General features: G+C 44.0%; 1 protein-coding gene across 1 annotated transcript in view; it reads right to left on the reverse strand.

Moving 5' to 3' along the window:
• The window catches only part of fndc3ba (fibronectin type III domain containing 3Ba), a 184,430-nt gene that overhangs the window by 89,151 nt on the left and 77,779 nt on the right, over positions 1-17,500 (reverse strand). The window contains exons 4-7 of the mRNA XM_084043938.1: positions 12,930-13,006; positions 5,003-5,234; positions 3,825-3,996; positions 1,090-1,229 (exon numbers count right to left, since the gene is read on the reverse strand). Coding sequence (XP_083900064.1) covers positions 1,090-1,229; positions 3,825-3,996; positions 5,003-5,234; positions 12,930-13,006 — 621 coding nt within the window. The remainder of the gene's footprint in view (positions 1-1,089; positions 1,230-3,824; positions 3,997-5,002; positions 5,235-12,929; positions 13,007-17,500) is intronic.

A 17,500-nucleotide genomic window follows, 5' to 3' on the forward strand; every position in this document is an offset into this window, starting at 1 on the left:
TGAATAGCCAAAGTATAAAAGGTCATAATTATTCTGATGCTATATTTACACATTTTGCTGGGTACCCCCTGGAACCCCCTCAAGTACCCCCCGGACCCCACTTTGAGAACCAAGGGTCTAGAGTATGCACGCCTCAATCCACTTCAATGTGATCTCACAGGTGGTTCTCATCATATACTTTACATACAGTGTATATACTGTACTGTATATATATATTGATAATAAAACATTGCGAAGATAGAAGATCTACACGTTCACATGGTTGTAGATAAGCAATTGTTTTGCGCGACACCATTGTACGAGTATTAAATAGTTCTTAACTCTTTGACTGCCAGAGTATTTTCATAAAGTACTCCCCAGTGCCAGCGATTTTCTTTTTTTCGTTTTTTTTTGTTATTTTGTTATTTAAATTCATTTAAGTTTGTCTGGATAGAGTTTTAAACACACACCACAGACGGCCTACAACTAGAGCTCTCCGTGCGTTTTTTCTACCGTGTGCAAAAAACGTGTGTTTCCCTGTTCTCGCCTAAAATGCCTAAAAAAGAAAACCAGAAACCGGAAACGGAATCTGCGTCATGAATCCGGATCCGGGTGAGTGTGAAAAAAACAAAAACAGAGTTACATAAACACTAAGGATGATGATACTTCAGTGTAGATTGGGACCCCCAAGAAATTAAAATGGTTGAGTCCCTGGTATATCTTTTCAAATGGGGGTCCCTGGGCTAATATGTGTCACTTTGGTGGTCCTTGACACGAAAAAGGTTGAAAACCAATGATCCAGAGGATCAGCCAGGTAGTCAGGTACAGAAAGTCCTACCCTTGAAGTAAGTGAGTGAGTGAGTGAGTGAGTGAGTGAGTGAGTGAGTGAGTGGAGTGAGTGAGTGTCTTATCCTGTATGTCTGTTTGCATGTGTCTTACCTTGTGTGTGGTTCTTCCTGTGCGTGTATATGTGTGTGTGTGTGTGTGTGTGTGTGTGTGTGTGTGTGTGTGTGTGTGTGTGTGTGTGTGTGTGTGTGTGTGTGTGTGTGTGTGTGTGTGTATGTGTGTGTGTGTGTGTGTGAGTGCACGCTTGTGTGCGAGAGTCCTTACCCTGTGTGTGTGTGTCTGGTTCACTGTTTCGGGGACTGCTACGGAGTCGTCTATCAGGCTTCTTCCCTCCTGGGCAACCGACTCCTCCGCCTCCTGAGCCCATTGACCCCCCCAGTGATGATGGGGTGTGTAATTTGTTGCTGCGTAGAATAGAAATCACAACAAACAACAAAAAGTCCATGTGAAAAGATATTCTAAAAGGCCCTGACAGACTGAAGCCCGTCATGTGAGGCTACTTGTTCACCATCATTGCACCACAATGATTAAACATTTGAACCGTACTAACTGGAATGGAGCGAGGACAGTCACACACACACACACACACACACACACACACACGAGAAGTGTGCGTGTGCACTGCTCTATTTTTTCCTCCTTGCCGGTTCTCTGACCAGCAAAGATGAACTCTTGAGCTTCAGCCTTGCACTTGTCATACAGAATAGGGTGCATTTGTACGACGTTCGTCTCATCCATATTTTGCCGTTTTTAAAACGCTAACCTCGCCAACTAAATACGTGCAAAGGAAGGCGAGACTACAGCAGCTTCACAGTCAAACCTGTTCTTTTTCTTTGCTCACCGTATTTCAGTGGTTCTCAACCTTTTCCGGAACAGGGCCAGCTTGAGCTCGTATGTCAGCTGTTCTCGGCGCACGCTATATTAACCCGTTAAGACCTGGAACTGTGTCATTTTTAGATTTGAGCTAAAAATCATTATTTTACACTTTGGGCTATTAAAAAATAGCAGATATACAAGCTCATAGCGCGGCACCGAGTGCCGCGCTATGAGCTTGTAGATCTGTTATTTTTCTTTGAATATATATATTTTTAAAGCGAACATTTTTAACTCAAATCTTTGCTTCTGGGGGGTCCCTGGAACAAGATATTTTGATGGGTGTCCGCGGCCAAATACATATAATTCTGGGAGTCCTTGACATGAAAAAGATTGAGCACCACTGATATAGAAACATCCGTTTTTCAGAATACTGTTGAGATTCAGGAGACATGTAGAATCGGCTTCAGGTCTCAATGGGTTAAGTATATATGTCCGGCTAGGGGGGCGCCTCACCAGCCTACGCACAAGAGGAGGTTGAACGAGCTGAAACCAGCGGTCCCCAAAACAACAGGTTTGGGGACCTGTTGGGAATTGATTACATGAAACAGGCACGTTTTTTAAACAAATAATTGGTCTATCCTGCTCTGTCCTCGCTCCTCTATCCTCACTTGAACCGGAAGTAGCAGTCAGTCTGCCATTTTGACAATCGTGCCAAATCTCTTATTTTTTTGCTCCAAGGAGCTAGGAGTGAGGATTAGGAGGCATCACTGACGAGCTACGAGCAAGGAAACTCAAGTGTATCGTTCCAGGAAGACTTTCCAAGCTGAACAGCATGACGTTAATGACACGCAGCTGGCAATGTTATGTTACGTGTCTGTCTGTGTGTGTGTGTGTGTGTGTGTGTGTGTGTGTGTGTGTGTGTGTGTGTGTGTGTGTGTGTGTGTGTGTGTGTGTGTGTGTGTGTGCGTGTGTGTGCGAGTGCCCTAGTTTGTGCTTTAACGGCGAATAACGTTCAAATCAACCTCATGGTGGCGCTACAACAGGTGACTTCATGTTTTGGCCTTTAACTCCTGAACCATAGGTTGTACAGTCAAATGATGCAAGTCCCTGTATAGGCCCTGCCCATTTTGCGTTTTCTCCAAAACACACTTTTTGCTACTTCTCCTACAGATTACATCCAAAACTCACATGAATCATCGGTACATATTATCTCTGTAGTCATGTGATTCAGGTGTATCGATTAGATGTTTCATATTCCATTCCGATTGGCTATGATTAACTTACAAAGTTTGCGGGCCCCGGATAGGGATATGCACTCAGAGGAGCGCACTTTTCTAGTTTTTGCACTTCAGTGCAGAGGTGAATCTTTTTTAAATGAATAATTACTTCTCAAAAAGTGAAAAAAAATAACCCGCAAGGGAAGGCTGTTGCAGTTACTCTGTGCCGCGCTATGAGCTTGTAGATCTGCTATTTTTGAATAGCCAAAGAAATCTAAAATGACACAGAAGCGTTGCCGGATTGAATGGGTTAAGCTTAAGTCAGTCCGTCCATCAGTCACTTCCTCCAGGGGTCTACAGCAGTGGTTCTCAAACTTCTTCATGTCAAGGACCCCCAAATTGACACTTATTAGCCCGCGGACCCCCATTTGAAAAGATATGCCTCAGGGACCCCCATAAGAGAAGATTTGTTACGGCTCTAGCAGTGATTCTCAACCATTTTAATTTCAAGGATCCTCAGTTTGACATGCACTAGGCTACGGACCCCCATTGAATGGCATTTCTACCTCTGGGACCCCAATTTATATTGTAAAATCAATGTTAATTTAACTCTGAGAGTGTACAAAGGTTCCATTTGTACACTCTCAGAGTAAAGGTCCTTACATACCGGCGAATATAGCGAATATACGCAAAATTCAGACTCGTTCCGAATAATTAAAAGACGCTTTTTCACTTCGCTTTTTCGCTCCATGTACGGAGCCATTGACTTTATAAGGTTTAAAAAAAAAACGCATTATTCGCACGAAAAAATCGCCCCGGTGTGTAAGGACCTTTACAGACCCATAAGGGTCCATTTGGTTCCTAACTATCATTTAGCAGGGGACCCCCTGGAACTCCATCAAGGACCCCTGGGGGTCCCCGGACCCCACTTTGAGAGCCATTGGCCTGCAGGAGCATTGCACTGACCTGTATCCGTTGTGCACAGGGCCCAGGCTGCCCTTGTAGAGGGTCGAGGGAGGGGAGTTGAGTCGATTCTGCCTCTCTAGCTGTCTCTGTTCCTTGATCTTCTTGGGCTGTGGTTTACTGTAGGTCTCCTCTCTGCCTATGTAGTTGGACATCCCATACACGGGGATGATCTCTGTACAACAGCAAAGGAGGAGAGGGCATGGTTTTAGATTAGCAAATGAAATTTAAGTGAATTCATCAAAGCTACACGAAGATAATGTTTATCTTGCAGGGCATAGAGTCCTCTCTTGACTCTGTCATCACACAAACATTATGATTAGGACTGGGCAATATGGACAAAATCAAATACCACAATGTTGATTGATCAAATACCTCAACACCGATATTGTGACTATAATATACATGTTCTTAAAATAGGGCTCAAACCCTATTTCAAATAGGGATTCAACCTGAATCTATCAATTAGTCACCCCATGGAGACTTGAATTCATGAAGATTTCTTTAGTTTTTGTCGCATTCCTAAGCCAATAATTTGATGACCGACAGCGGTTCCGGTAGGAGACACAAAAGAGTCTCCTTTGTGTCTCCTACCGGAACCTCTGCCTACCGGTCCGCTGTTCATCAAATGATTGGCTTAGGAAAGCGTCAAAAACTAAAAAAATATCCATGAATTCAAGTCTCCATAATAGATAGAAAATACTTTTTTTTTCATGTCAAGGACCCCCAAATTAACACTTATTACCCCACGGACCCCCATTTGAAAAGATAAGCCAGGGACCCCCATAAGAGAAGATTTTTTACAGCTCTCTAGCAGTGATTCTCAACCATTTTAATTTCAAGGACCCCCAGTTTGACATGCATTAGGGCTACGGACCCCCATTTAATGGCATTTATACCTCTGGGACCCCAATTCATATTGTATAATCAATGTTAACTTAACTCTGAGAGTGTACAAATGGAACCAAATGGACCCGTTAGGGTCCATTTGGTTCCATTTGTACACTCTCAGAGTTACACACCCATAAGGGTCCATTTGGTTCCTGTCCATCATTTAGCTGGGGACCCCCTGGAACCCCCTCAAGTACCCCTGGGGGTCCCCGGACCCCACTTTGAGAACCAATGCTTTAAGGGACGCGTTCAACTTCCGGACGGTGTCACCCTGTCAGTCAGTCAGTTACCTGGGTCACCATACATGGGGGGCAGAGGGTGCTGGTAGTACTGGTGGGGGGGCAAGTCCCCGGGGCTGACCGGCGGGTAGAAGGAGTGGGAGTTGTGGATGAAGTGGGGGTGGGTGAGGTACGGGGGCAGGTGGTGCGTGGGCGACAGCGCCGGCGAGTAGGAAGGCGGGTAGCACTCGGGAGACTGGGGCGTGACCACCACCCGGCGCACGCCCGTGTTGTCCTCCAGCACCTGGGGGTGGGGGGATGAGGGGGGGGGGAGGGAAGGAGAGAAAGGGAGAGAAAAAAAAGAGGGGGACATGGGTCAAACAATAAGGTGTCATAAGGCTGAGAGAGGACTAATTGTCGCCGTGCAGTGTGGAACTGTGTCATTTTTTCATTTGAGCTAAAAAGCATTATTTTACATTTTCACGATTTTTCAAAAATAGCAGATCTACAAGCTCATAGCGCGGCACCGAGTGCCGCGCTATGAGCTTGTATATCTGCTATTTTTGAAAAATCGTGAAAATGTGTGCAAATCTTTGAATATATATATTTTTAAAGCGAACATTTTTTAACTCAAATATTTGCTACTGGGGGGTCCCTGGAATAAAATATTTTGATGGAGATCCGCGGCCAAATACATATCATTTTGGGGGTCCTTGAGATGAAAAAGTTTGAGCACCACTGATATAGAAACGTGTTTATCAGAATACTGTTGAGATTTAGGAGACATGTAGAATCGGCTTCAGGTCTCAATGGGTTAAGCTCTTTTTCAGTGGTGGAAAGTAACTAATTACATTTATTCAAGTACTGTACTTGAGTACAATTTTGAGGCAAATATTTTTTACTTTTACTCCGCTACAATTATTTGAAAACTTTAGTTACTAGTTACTTTGTAGATTTCGATTATTGTTACAATACATGCATTAACCACTTCAGCCCGACAGTATATACATTTTGTCCATTTGAAAATATAGCCGATCTACAAGCTCACAATGCTTGTAGATCATTCTGCATAATGAGTACTTTCTACTTTTGGTACTTTTAAGTACATTTTGATACCGATACACTTTGTACTTTCACTCAAGTGAATTTTGAATTCCAGACTTTTACTTGTAACAGAGTGTTGCTACCGTTGCAGTATTGATACTTTTACTTAAGTAAAAAAATGTAGTGCTTTTTCCACCACTGCTCTTTTTAATACATTTCATTGGTTAAATATTTGAGAAAAAAAAAACCTAGGGACAGTTGAGATTTAACCCATTGAGACCTGAAGCCGATTCTACATCTTTAGTCTCCTAAATCCCAACAGTTTTCTGAAAAACGTATGTTTCTATATCAGTGGTGCTCAATCTTTTTCATGTCAAGGACCCCCAAAATGATATGAATTTGGTCGCGGACCCCCATCAAAATATTTTTTTCCAGGGACCCCCCAGAAGCAAAGATTTGAGTTAAAAATGTTTGCTTTAAAAATGTATCCATCCAAAGATTTGCACACATTTTCACGAATTTTCAAAAATAGCAGATCTACAAGCTCGTAGCGCGGCACTCGGTGCCGCGCTACGAGCTTGTAGATCTGCTATTTTTGAATAGCCCAAAGTGTAAAATACTGCTTTTTTAGCTCAAATAAAAAAATGACACAGTTCCAGGTCTCAATGGGTTAAGGCCTGCCATCCGTAACTTTTATGTTCTACCCGAGATTCGAACCCGGGTCTCTCTCTCGCACGAGACACCAAATGTCTACGGCCCTGGGCCAGGGCAGATATTAGGCTTATTAGCTTGAGACAGTACTACTTGTCAACCAGCAGGTGTCCTACCTGATACCCTAAACGATGCCCTAAATGTCTCAATGGAACAGCAGGGAGACCACCTCCAGCCACTGGCAGATGTGCTAGTTGTGTTGTATTATTAACATACTCTACCATACAGATTGGTTGCAATAAAGGCCCGTTCATAGTCCCTAGATGTGTCTTAACGTGCGTCATGGGGGTGAGGCATTCCGTCCGTTCTTTACGGACACATACATGGTTAGCTCACGTGAGAGATTGCGCGTACCCAATGTTGCCATGTCTGCTTATTATAAGCGACTTTGGGCTTATTCTTCTGTATAGTTGCTTGTAAACAAACAAGCAATTTTTTATTGGTGGTTGCGGTTTTATTTGGTCTTGTTTCTAAAGTGTACTTGCTTATTTGGGCCACTTATTATTTAAACCAGTGATTCTCAAATATATATTGTAGATCTGCTATTTTCATATGCAGTGGTGTAAAGTAACTAAGTACATTTACTTAAGTACTGTACTTAAGTAAAATTTTGAGGTAATTGTACTTTACTTGAGTATTTCCAATTTCCAATACTTTTACTTTTACTCCACTACATCTCAGAGGCAAATATTGTACTTTTACTCCACTACAATTATTTGAAAACTTTAGTTACTAGTTACTTTTCAGATATAAATGATGATATTATGAAACATACATTAACCACTTTAGCCCAATTTTATACATAGGCTATTTTCAAACATTTTTGTACTTTTACTTTTGGTACTTTAAGTACATTCTGATACCAATACTTTTGTACTTTTACTCAAGTACATTTTTCATTCCAACTCCATTTTTTTTTACTTGTAACAGAGTACTTCTGCATTGGAGTAGTGATACTTTTACTTAAGTAAAACATTTGAGTACTTTTTCCACCACTGTTCATGTGTGGCCTAGTCGATTCTTTTGGGCTTGTTTTCATAGACCTGGTTACTTATTTCTCTCACAAAATCTGGCAACCGGTTGTGTCACGCTGCAATGTTATGAAACTAGCATTGTAGCCCAGTGGTACAACAGGCAAAACGTAGAGAACGTCCGTCGGGCTGACGGTGAACGTCAGCCCGACGGACGGAACAACTGGAGCCTTAAGTGACGGAGGGGGAGTAAAAAACGACAACGCAAGGAGCGCTGGCGCTCGTTACGTATCCTTACGTCCGACTATGAATGATACTTAAGTTACAATAACTTTTTATTCATGAATATGAGTTCCGGATTGCAGCTTTAAAAACGGCAGGGACAGCTGGTACTGTTGTCATTAAATGAACATCTCTGGATTTCAATGAAAACTAGATTCCAAGAACTTGCTGGCATTCCCTTGGATTCCATATTATATCTATTCACATTCATGCCCAAAAGTGCACAGCCACAGACATGCTCGCACGCACGCGCACACACACACACACACACACACACACACACACAGGGACACATTCCATCCATTCAGACACTTTCACAGGCCCGCATTCCAAGCAGAGAGCAAACACACACTCCCTGCAGAGCGGGGAAGTCATCTGCTGGTCCTTAACACACACACACACACACACACACACACACACACACACACACACACACACACACACACACACACACACACACACACACACACACACACACACACACACACACACACACACACACACACACACACACACACACACACACACACACACACACACACACACACACACCAAAAATTCATTAGTATACTCACAAACACACACACTGAGCACCATGAGAGGGAATAACATAGACCGTGCCAGAAGAGAGAAAGGATTAGAGATAGATTGAGAGAGAGGGAGAGAGGGAGAGAGGGAGAGAGAGAGAGAGAGAGGGAGAGAGAGAGAGAGAGACAGAGACAGAGAGAGACAGACAGAGAGAGAGGGAGGGAGGGAGAGAGAGGGAGGGAGGGATTGAGGGAGAGAGAGAGAATGAATGAATGCATGAATGAGAGAGGTCCAGGACTGGAGGAAGGGAACTAAAGAAATAATGAGAATAATGTGAGAGAGGAGAGGAGAGGAGAGGAGAGGAGAGGAGGTTCCCCTCCCCCCACTATCCAGAGACGGCCATATCTGAGTGTTTAGTGAGCGAGTGGTTGTCGTAGGTACAATTCCAGGCCAGCAATGTGTCGATGCGTGTCCCTGAGCCAGTGGTGGGAAAAGTACTCAAAAATGTTTTTCTTGAGTAAAGGTATCGATACTGCAATGTAGAAGTGGAGGTACCGTATTCATTATGTACTTGAGTAAAAGTACAAAAGTATTGGTATCGAAATGTACTTCAAGTACCAAAAGTAGAAGGTACTCATTATCATGCAGAATGTCCCATTTCACAAGTTTTAAAATGTATTCAAATCTTTTGAAAATAGCAGATCTACAAGCTCACAATGCGTCGCATCGCGACGCATTGTGAGCTTGTAGATCGGCTATTTTCAAATGGCCGAAATGTATACAGGGCTGAAGTGGTTAATGTATGTTTTGTAATAATAATCAAAATCTACAAAGTAACTAGTAACTAAAGTTTTCAAATAATTGTAGTGGAGTAAAAGTGCAATATTTACCTCTGAGATGTAGTGGAGTAGAAGTAAAAGTACTGAAAATTGGACATACTCCAGTAAAGTAAAAGTACCCCAAAATTGCACTTAAGTACAGTACTTCAGTAAATGTACTTAGTTACTTTAAACCACTGCTCTGAGCCGTAGAATGGCGCGGATCCTTGTAGTTATAGGATGGGTAAATGTAGAGGACAAATATACAGTGACCAAAAAAAAGACACCCTAAGGCTGTGGGGACTAAATGATTATTATTAGTCATTATTATCATTATCCAGAGAGAAGGAAAACAGAGTGTTTACAGGAAAACAAGGCCAAAGTCCAGCCTGGAGTACACGTGGAACTGGAACTGACCTAGGCATGCACGCAAACACACGCGCACATTGCACTCACACAAATTCACTGGCAAAAACCAACAGAGGAACAAACACAAACGCACACGCACGCACACAAGTGCAGGGGATAATTTAGTATATATCTTATATAGTACACACACACACACACACACACACACACACACACACACACACACACACACACACACACACACACACACACACACACACACACACACACACACACACACACACACACACACACACACACACACACACACACACACACACACTATATACACACATGGTGTCCAAGGCCTGAACAGGCATTGCACTAGTTTTTTATGTATAAATTCCAAGAACCTCTGTATATCTGTCTGACATTCCTTTGCATATCTCCACAACCATTCATCGCAGTGGCGTGCACAGACATTTTGAGGGGCAGGTGCTCAAGTAAATTATACTTTTTTTCGTTTACTTGGTCTGCTCTTTTTCCCCTCTACACCTATACCTCTTTGCCAAAAAATAGCCGATCTACAAGCCCACAACGGCTCGCAGCGCGAGGCGTTGTGGGCTTGTAGATCGGCTATTTTTGGCTAAAGTTCTCCTCAGAAAAGGGATGCTAGGTTTCGAGTGGTTATGGTAAAAAGAAAAATCATATCATATAAAGATTTGGCGGACCCCCTGTAGTAACTCCGAGGACCCCCTGTTGAAGACCCCTGCTGTAAACTGAAAAAAAAAAAAAAAAAAAAAACTTTTTTTCAAAAGGGCACTTCTGGTCAAGAGGGCAAAGGGCAGGTGCTCTAGCGCCACCTAGAGTCTATCTGTGCACGTCCCTGATTCATCGGATCAACTTCACACTTGCTGGTTGTATTGCTGAGGACACAGCGGAGTGTCTGAACCGTCTCTCTCCTGAACGGGCACACATTCCAAGACGTGGCCATGCCGTGCGACGGGCATTGCACTGGTTATATGCAAAGTGCATCTGCAACTGTCACTGCAACTTCTACGAATCCATTATTTCTATCTCTCTCCTCCCCCTGGGCCTGTCTCTCCTATGAGCCTTGTTTATGTAAGAGTGACTGTTTCCCGCTCTTACTTGGCCCAGTCCCTGCCAACACACACACACACACACACACACAAACCCAAAAACACACCCACGCACACCCACGCGCAGTGAGCCAATGACCTTACTGCCATTGGCACAGACAAACACCACACAAAGACACATGTTTGTCTTATACTACTTGTGAGGAGGACTTCCCACTGACTTGGGCTCTTTGCTTCCTAACCTCTGACTCTGTCCCTACAGCTAAATGTTTAATCCAACCCCAATCCTAACCCCCGACTCTCACCCAGAAATAACCCCCAATTCCTAACCTGAGCACCAATGAGATATTTATCTTCTACTTTGGAATACCCCCCCCCCCCCAAAAAAAAAAATCATTCTTTCCTTGGAAGGTCATTTCGGGACAGGCAAACACACACACACACACACACACAGGACTGTTGCAGAACAAGCGTTTCCCGGAGGCTCAGGGTTCCAACACATTCCTACTCAGTGTGGGAGGACTGGGGCCTTACTCACTCACTCACTCCTCCACTGATCTTAAAAGGGCCAGGATAGGACTGAGCCCAACTAAACAGTAGCAGTGCAACAATTAAATCGAACTAATCGATTTCATCAATTATTAAAAAAAAAAAGAAAAAGATTATGATAAAATAATTACAAAAACATTTTATTTTCTCCTTTATTTAAAAAAAGAAATATTTGAATATGGAAAGCTGACAACATGTCCCATCGCGACACGTTGTGAGGCTGTAGACTGGCTATTTTGCCATTTTTGCACGACACCATTGTACAACGATATAATATTGCGGAAGTGGTCTAATCCATTGGTTCTCAAAGTGGGGTCCGGGGACCCCCAGGGGTCCTTGAGGGAGTTCCAGGGGGTCCCAGCTAAATGATAGATTAGGCACCAAATGGACACTTATGGGTCTGTTACTCTGAGAGTGTACAAATGGAACCAAATGGACCCTTATGGGTCTGTAACTCTGAGAGTGTACAAATGGAACCAAATGGACCCTAACGGGTCCATTTGGTTCCATTTGTACACTCTCAAAGTTAAATTGACATAGATTTTACAATATAAATTGCGGTCCAAGTGATAGAAATGCCATTAAATGGGGGTCTGTAGCCCTAATGCATGTCAAACTGGGGGTCCTTGAAATTAAAATGGTTGAGAATCACTGCTAGAGCCATAAAAAATCTTCTCTTATGGGGGTCCCTGGCATATCTTTTGAAATGAGGGTCCACGGGCTGAATAAGTGTCAATTTGACATGAAAAAGTTTGAGAACCACTGGTCTAATCGATTATAAAAAAAACGATTAAAAAAATAAATTTCACATTGATTCATTGTTATATAAAAAAATGCTCTTCTTGATTAAATCAATAAATCGAAAAAGTAATAGAACATAAGAAAATAATGAAAATAATGGCTAGTTCCAGCCCTACTATGCAGTACGGTCTGGCTTGGTGTACAGGTGCTGGGACTATGGGAAGACAAGCCACCAGAAGCAAATGGGTGAAGTCAAGCAAACAAGACAAGGCAGGGGAGGGGGAGAGAAACCGCTGGATAATTGAATGCAGTCTCTCACCGTGTGTTTATTCTCTCCATCCCTCATAACACACACACACACACACACACACACACACATGCACGCGCATATAACACGCACACATCAAACGCAAGCACATAGACACACGCAAGTTGGAAGCATTACACAATTTGGAAGTGTTACACAATCTGGGAATGTACGAATACGCAGAATGTGGTCAATAATATTGAGTTGAGAAAAGCGAACGCACATACACCCCATGAACGCACGAGCATACACAGTTACACACAGTGACATACACACAATCAAACACACATCCCTGAAAGTCATTCACATCAGTCATGCACAAATACAACACACAGAGTCACACACACACACACACACACACACACACACTGGTATGCACACGCAAATTAAAAAACACTCAAAGTCATACAAACAAACACAGCACCCACCCACACATACAGACACTTGCACGTGCGCACACACACACACACACACACACACACACACACACACACACACACACACACACACACACACACACACACACACACACACACACACACACACACACACACACACACACACACACACACACACACACACACACACACACACACACACCTGTGAGATGTATCCGGGGGGCACATGGATGGGGGGTATAGATCCGTTGGGGGACATCATGGGCACCTCTGCAGGACCTGGAGGGACGGAATATAAAAAAACAACAACCTTTATTTGTTTATTCATTTAAACAAACAGCATGTACATTAAAAGTAACTTCTTAGTTACACTGATTAATCAATGGCACACATGGCTATAGGACGCACTCGTGCTAGCGCACACGCACGCGCACGCGCAAACGCACACACACACACACACACACACACACACACACACACACACACACACACACACACACACACACACACACACACACACACACACACACACACACACACACACACACACACACACACACACACACACACACACACACACACACACACACACACACACACGACTACTATGTGTGGTCATTATGCCAGCATAACTTAACCCATTGAGACCTGGAACTGTGTCATTTTTAGATTTGAGCTAAAAAGCATTATTTTACACTTTGGGCTATTCAAAAATAGCAGATATACAAGCTCATAGCGCGGCGGTGCCGCGCTATGAGCTTGTATATCTGCTATTTTTGAAAAATCGTGAAAATGTGTGAAAATCTTTGAATATATATATTTTTAAAGCGAACATTTTTAACTCAAATCTTTGCTTCTGGGGGTCTCTGGAACAACATATTTTGATGGGGGTCCGCGGCCAAATAATATAATTTTGGGGGTCCTTGACATGAAAAAGATTGAGCACCACTGATATAGAAACATATGTTTTTCACAATACTGTTGAGATTTAGGAGACATGTAGAATCGGCTTCAGGTCTCAATGGGTTAAGTTAACACCTCAAATCTGATGCATCTTGCAATCTTGCATTTTAACGTTTTGTACATTTGTTTTGTTGCAAGCTGCTTTCATGACCCTTGCCCCCCCCCCCCCCCCCCGCCTCCCCTCCCTGATGGAAGCCATTCAATCCCCCCTCTAGAGGATGAGCTCTGAAAAAAACCACACAGCCAGCTGTAAATCTAAACACGCTAAAAGGCTTTTTCCTCCCTAAATTCCTGGAAAGAGGGTCTGTTGTTGTGGAGATGCTTTTTGTGTTTTTTGCGCGGGCGAAAATACGACACGGTGTATTATACGCAGAGTACGCTACGAGGACCGGGACGCTTCCTGAACGAGAGCGCCGCTATGAAAAGGAGAACAAAATATAATAGAATTCACAGATTGAAAATCCTGTTGACTTTTCCACTATGCATACAGTATCTCCTCTCTCTCTCTCTCTCTCTCTCTCTCTCTCTCTGGTGGAGGTCTGGGGCTGGTAAAGTAATTGGGATCCCATTGAGACAGCTGTATGCAGAGCTGCATTCAGGATAAATCACACTACGCACACACACACACACACACGCACGTGCGCACATTATGCATGTGTACCAATGCACACTCACAGGTTGCCTACTGGCCACTGCAGAACACTCACACCCACCCGCAAATAAACACCCATTTGCGCATGCATGCATGCATGCATGCATGCACGCATGCATGCATGCATGCATGCATGCATGCACACACGCACACGCACACACACACACACACACACACACACACACACACACACACACACACACACACACACACACACACACACACACACACACACACACACACACACACACACACGCAACAATGAACTTCCACACATGCAAACACAGCTGTATGGAAAGGGGGAGCATGTATACAGGCTACATGCGCAGCTGCAGCTTGGTCGTGCAATGGTGTCCTGTGCAGTGTTGCCAGATTCTGTGAGAGAAACAAGCAACCAGGTCTAGGAAAACCAGCCCAAAAGAAGCGATAATGGGCCACATGTGCACTTTAAACATATACATCAGCTATTTGAAAATAGCCGATCTACAAGCTCACAGCGCATTGTAGATCGGCTATTTTCACATAAAATCTTGCGGGGGAAATTATAATAAGCAGATCTGGCAACCGTGGTCCTGTGCTGAAAATCCACACGCTCACAGGTTATAAAGCAGGCTTTACATTCCCTGTTCTCTGTGACTGACATCTGCCATCAGCCAACATGGCCGCTGCTGAACTCTGGGTCTGGGCTGAGTCCAAACTACTGCCTGCCTCCCTCTCCCATTCTCGCTCTCTGTATATTGGTACATCTTTCGGTCTGGCCGATATATCGGCCATTATTTGACTTTTTCATAACATCAGTATTAGCAGCCGATGTGTCCAGATTTTCTACCACTTTCAACCTGGCATCCCTATTCTGGGCTGGTCATAGGGAACATTGTTATAAAGTTTTCAAGATTGTTAAAAAAATAGTTGATCAATAAGTCAAAATGACACATTGTGAGCTTGTAGATCGGCAATTTTTGGATTTTTTTTATTTTTGAAAAACTCTGATCCAATCTTAGTTTTGTACCAGTCCGAGTAATGCACCGATAGGCAGAGAATCGTAAATTATATTTTGGGGGTTGAGCGTTCGTCTCAACTGCCAATCAAAGTGACTACTGGCCAATCACAGCGCGTCCTTTTCAGGCCAATCACAGCGTGTCCGGGACTTGGACAGGTCACGTGACAGCCTTAACATTGAATCACCGGAAGAAAAGGCCGATAAGACCCAAATAGACCCAACTAGACGGGTAGATGGGCCCAACTGGGGGTCCTTGACATGAAAAAGTTTGAGAACCACTGCTCTAGGTATCGGGGTGGGCATTGTCAAGCTCTAACTCTCTTCTGTCCGTCGTGCTCACTGCTTACCCTCTCTCTCTTCTAACTCTCTCTCTCTTCTTCCCGCTCTATCTATCCCTCCAGCTCCATCGCTCCATCCCTCCCTCCCTCACTCTGTCTCTCTCTTTGCTGACCTCTCATCGGCCCAACAAACAGGTAACAGTATGTACAGTGCACACACACACACACAAACAAACAACCTGAGCAAAGTCCACAGAGTGGGCGTACGTGCGAGTGCACGCGTGCGCGTGTGTGTGTGTGTGTGAGTGTCTGTCTGTGAGAGAGAGACCTCTTTCAGTGCAGTCTGCTCTCCAGCTATGAGGCACCGGGAGAGAGATGAAGGTATTCATTGAGTAGAAGGTCACAGCATGGGGAAAACACACACACACACACACACACACACACACACACACACACACACACACACACACACAGTATCTCTCTATGCCCCTTAACATCACTAACACGCAGACTCTTTCACTCTCACATACTCTTGTGAACACTCGTTTTCCCTGAGTCTCTCCATTTGCTCAAATCCGTTTCAAATCTCTCCATCGGTGTCTCTGTCTCTCCGTCTTTCTGTCTGCATTTTCCCCCCCGAACCCATTTTCTCATCTTTCTGTCTCACCCTCCGTCTCTGTCTCTCTGTCTCTCTGTCTCTCTGTCACACACTCGGAACTCGGTGCTCTTGGCAAACAGACGTGTGTTTGGACAGAGTCTGCTGCCTCTGTGCTCTTCACTCCGCAAACACCAGCATTCCTCTGCTCGCGCACAAACGCGCGCGCACACACACACGCACACACACACACACGCACACACAACGTTCCTATCCTAGGCCCCCAGGACTGGACCCAACCATGGATGTATTAAAAGAACCCAACAGACTCAAATCCCCCCCCCATCAATACAAGACACTCTTTGTCCTCCTATCCCCTCACACACACACACACACACACACACACACACACACACACACACACACACACACACACACACACACACACACACACACACACGGTTGTTCTTGGCATTTCTACATGGAAATCAGCCTACTACTATATGACTATATATATATATATATATATATATATATATATGTGTGAGCTGAGTGTGTGCTTCAGGTCCCATTTGATGACAATGTCACTCTCTCTCTCTCTCTGTACCTCCCGGTGGCCGTGCCTGTTAAACACTTCTGATAAAGAGTAAAGAGTCACAACTTCCTCTACCTAATCCTGTTGGAATGCCAGGCAACACACACACACACACACACACACACACACCTCTCCCATCTGTCACTTGTTCCGCTTCCGACCTGCGTACGCACTCGAAACGAAAGGTCCGGTATCAAGAGAGGTCGGAGGTACAAGGGGTACGAGGTCACTTCCTGCGCCTGCCGTCACACATGGCGTCTGATACAGGAAGTGAAGCCTGTGGCTGGTCGTGCTCATCAGGGTGCGTGTGTGTGTGCGTGCGTACCTCTGCCCCCAGTGTTGGGAGTCTGCCAAGCGGCCCCAATGGCCGCTATTCCAGACAGTTGATCCTCAAACACTTTGAATTGCAACGAACCCCATAACTCTGCAGTGGTGGAAAAAGTACTCAAATGTTTTACTTAAAGGTAGGGTAAGTGATTTTTTTGGGTTAAAACAAGTAGTATTTTGTTAAAAGGTTAAAGCACTATATTGTGATAGTAATCATTGCTATAGAGTGTTTGTTCAGTAACAGGAGTCTCCCCGTCTCTCCAGCTCTTTAATAAACAGAAAATACATTTTCCGGTAGGTGTCAAAATCTCAGCCAATCGGGAGAAAGTACCCATTTTTAAGCGTCATTTTTATAGTGTTCCA

This window comes from Gymnoscopelus microlampas (assembly GCF_963454915.1).
Source record: "Gymnoscopelus microlampas genome assembly, chromosome: 20".
NCBI lineage: Eukaryota > Metazoa > Chordata > Actinopteri > Myctophiformes > Myctophidae > Gymnoscopelus > Gymnoscopelus microlampas.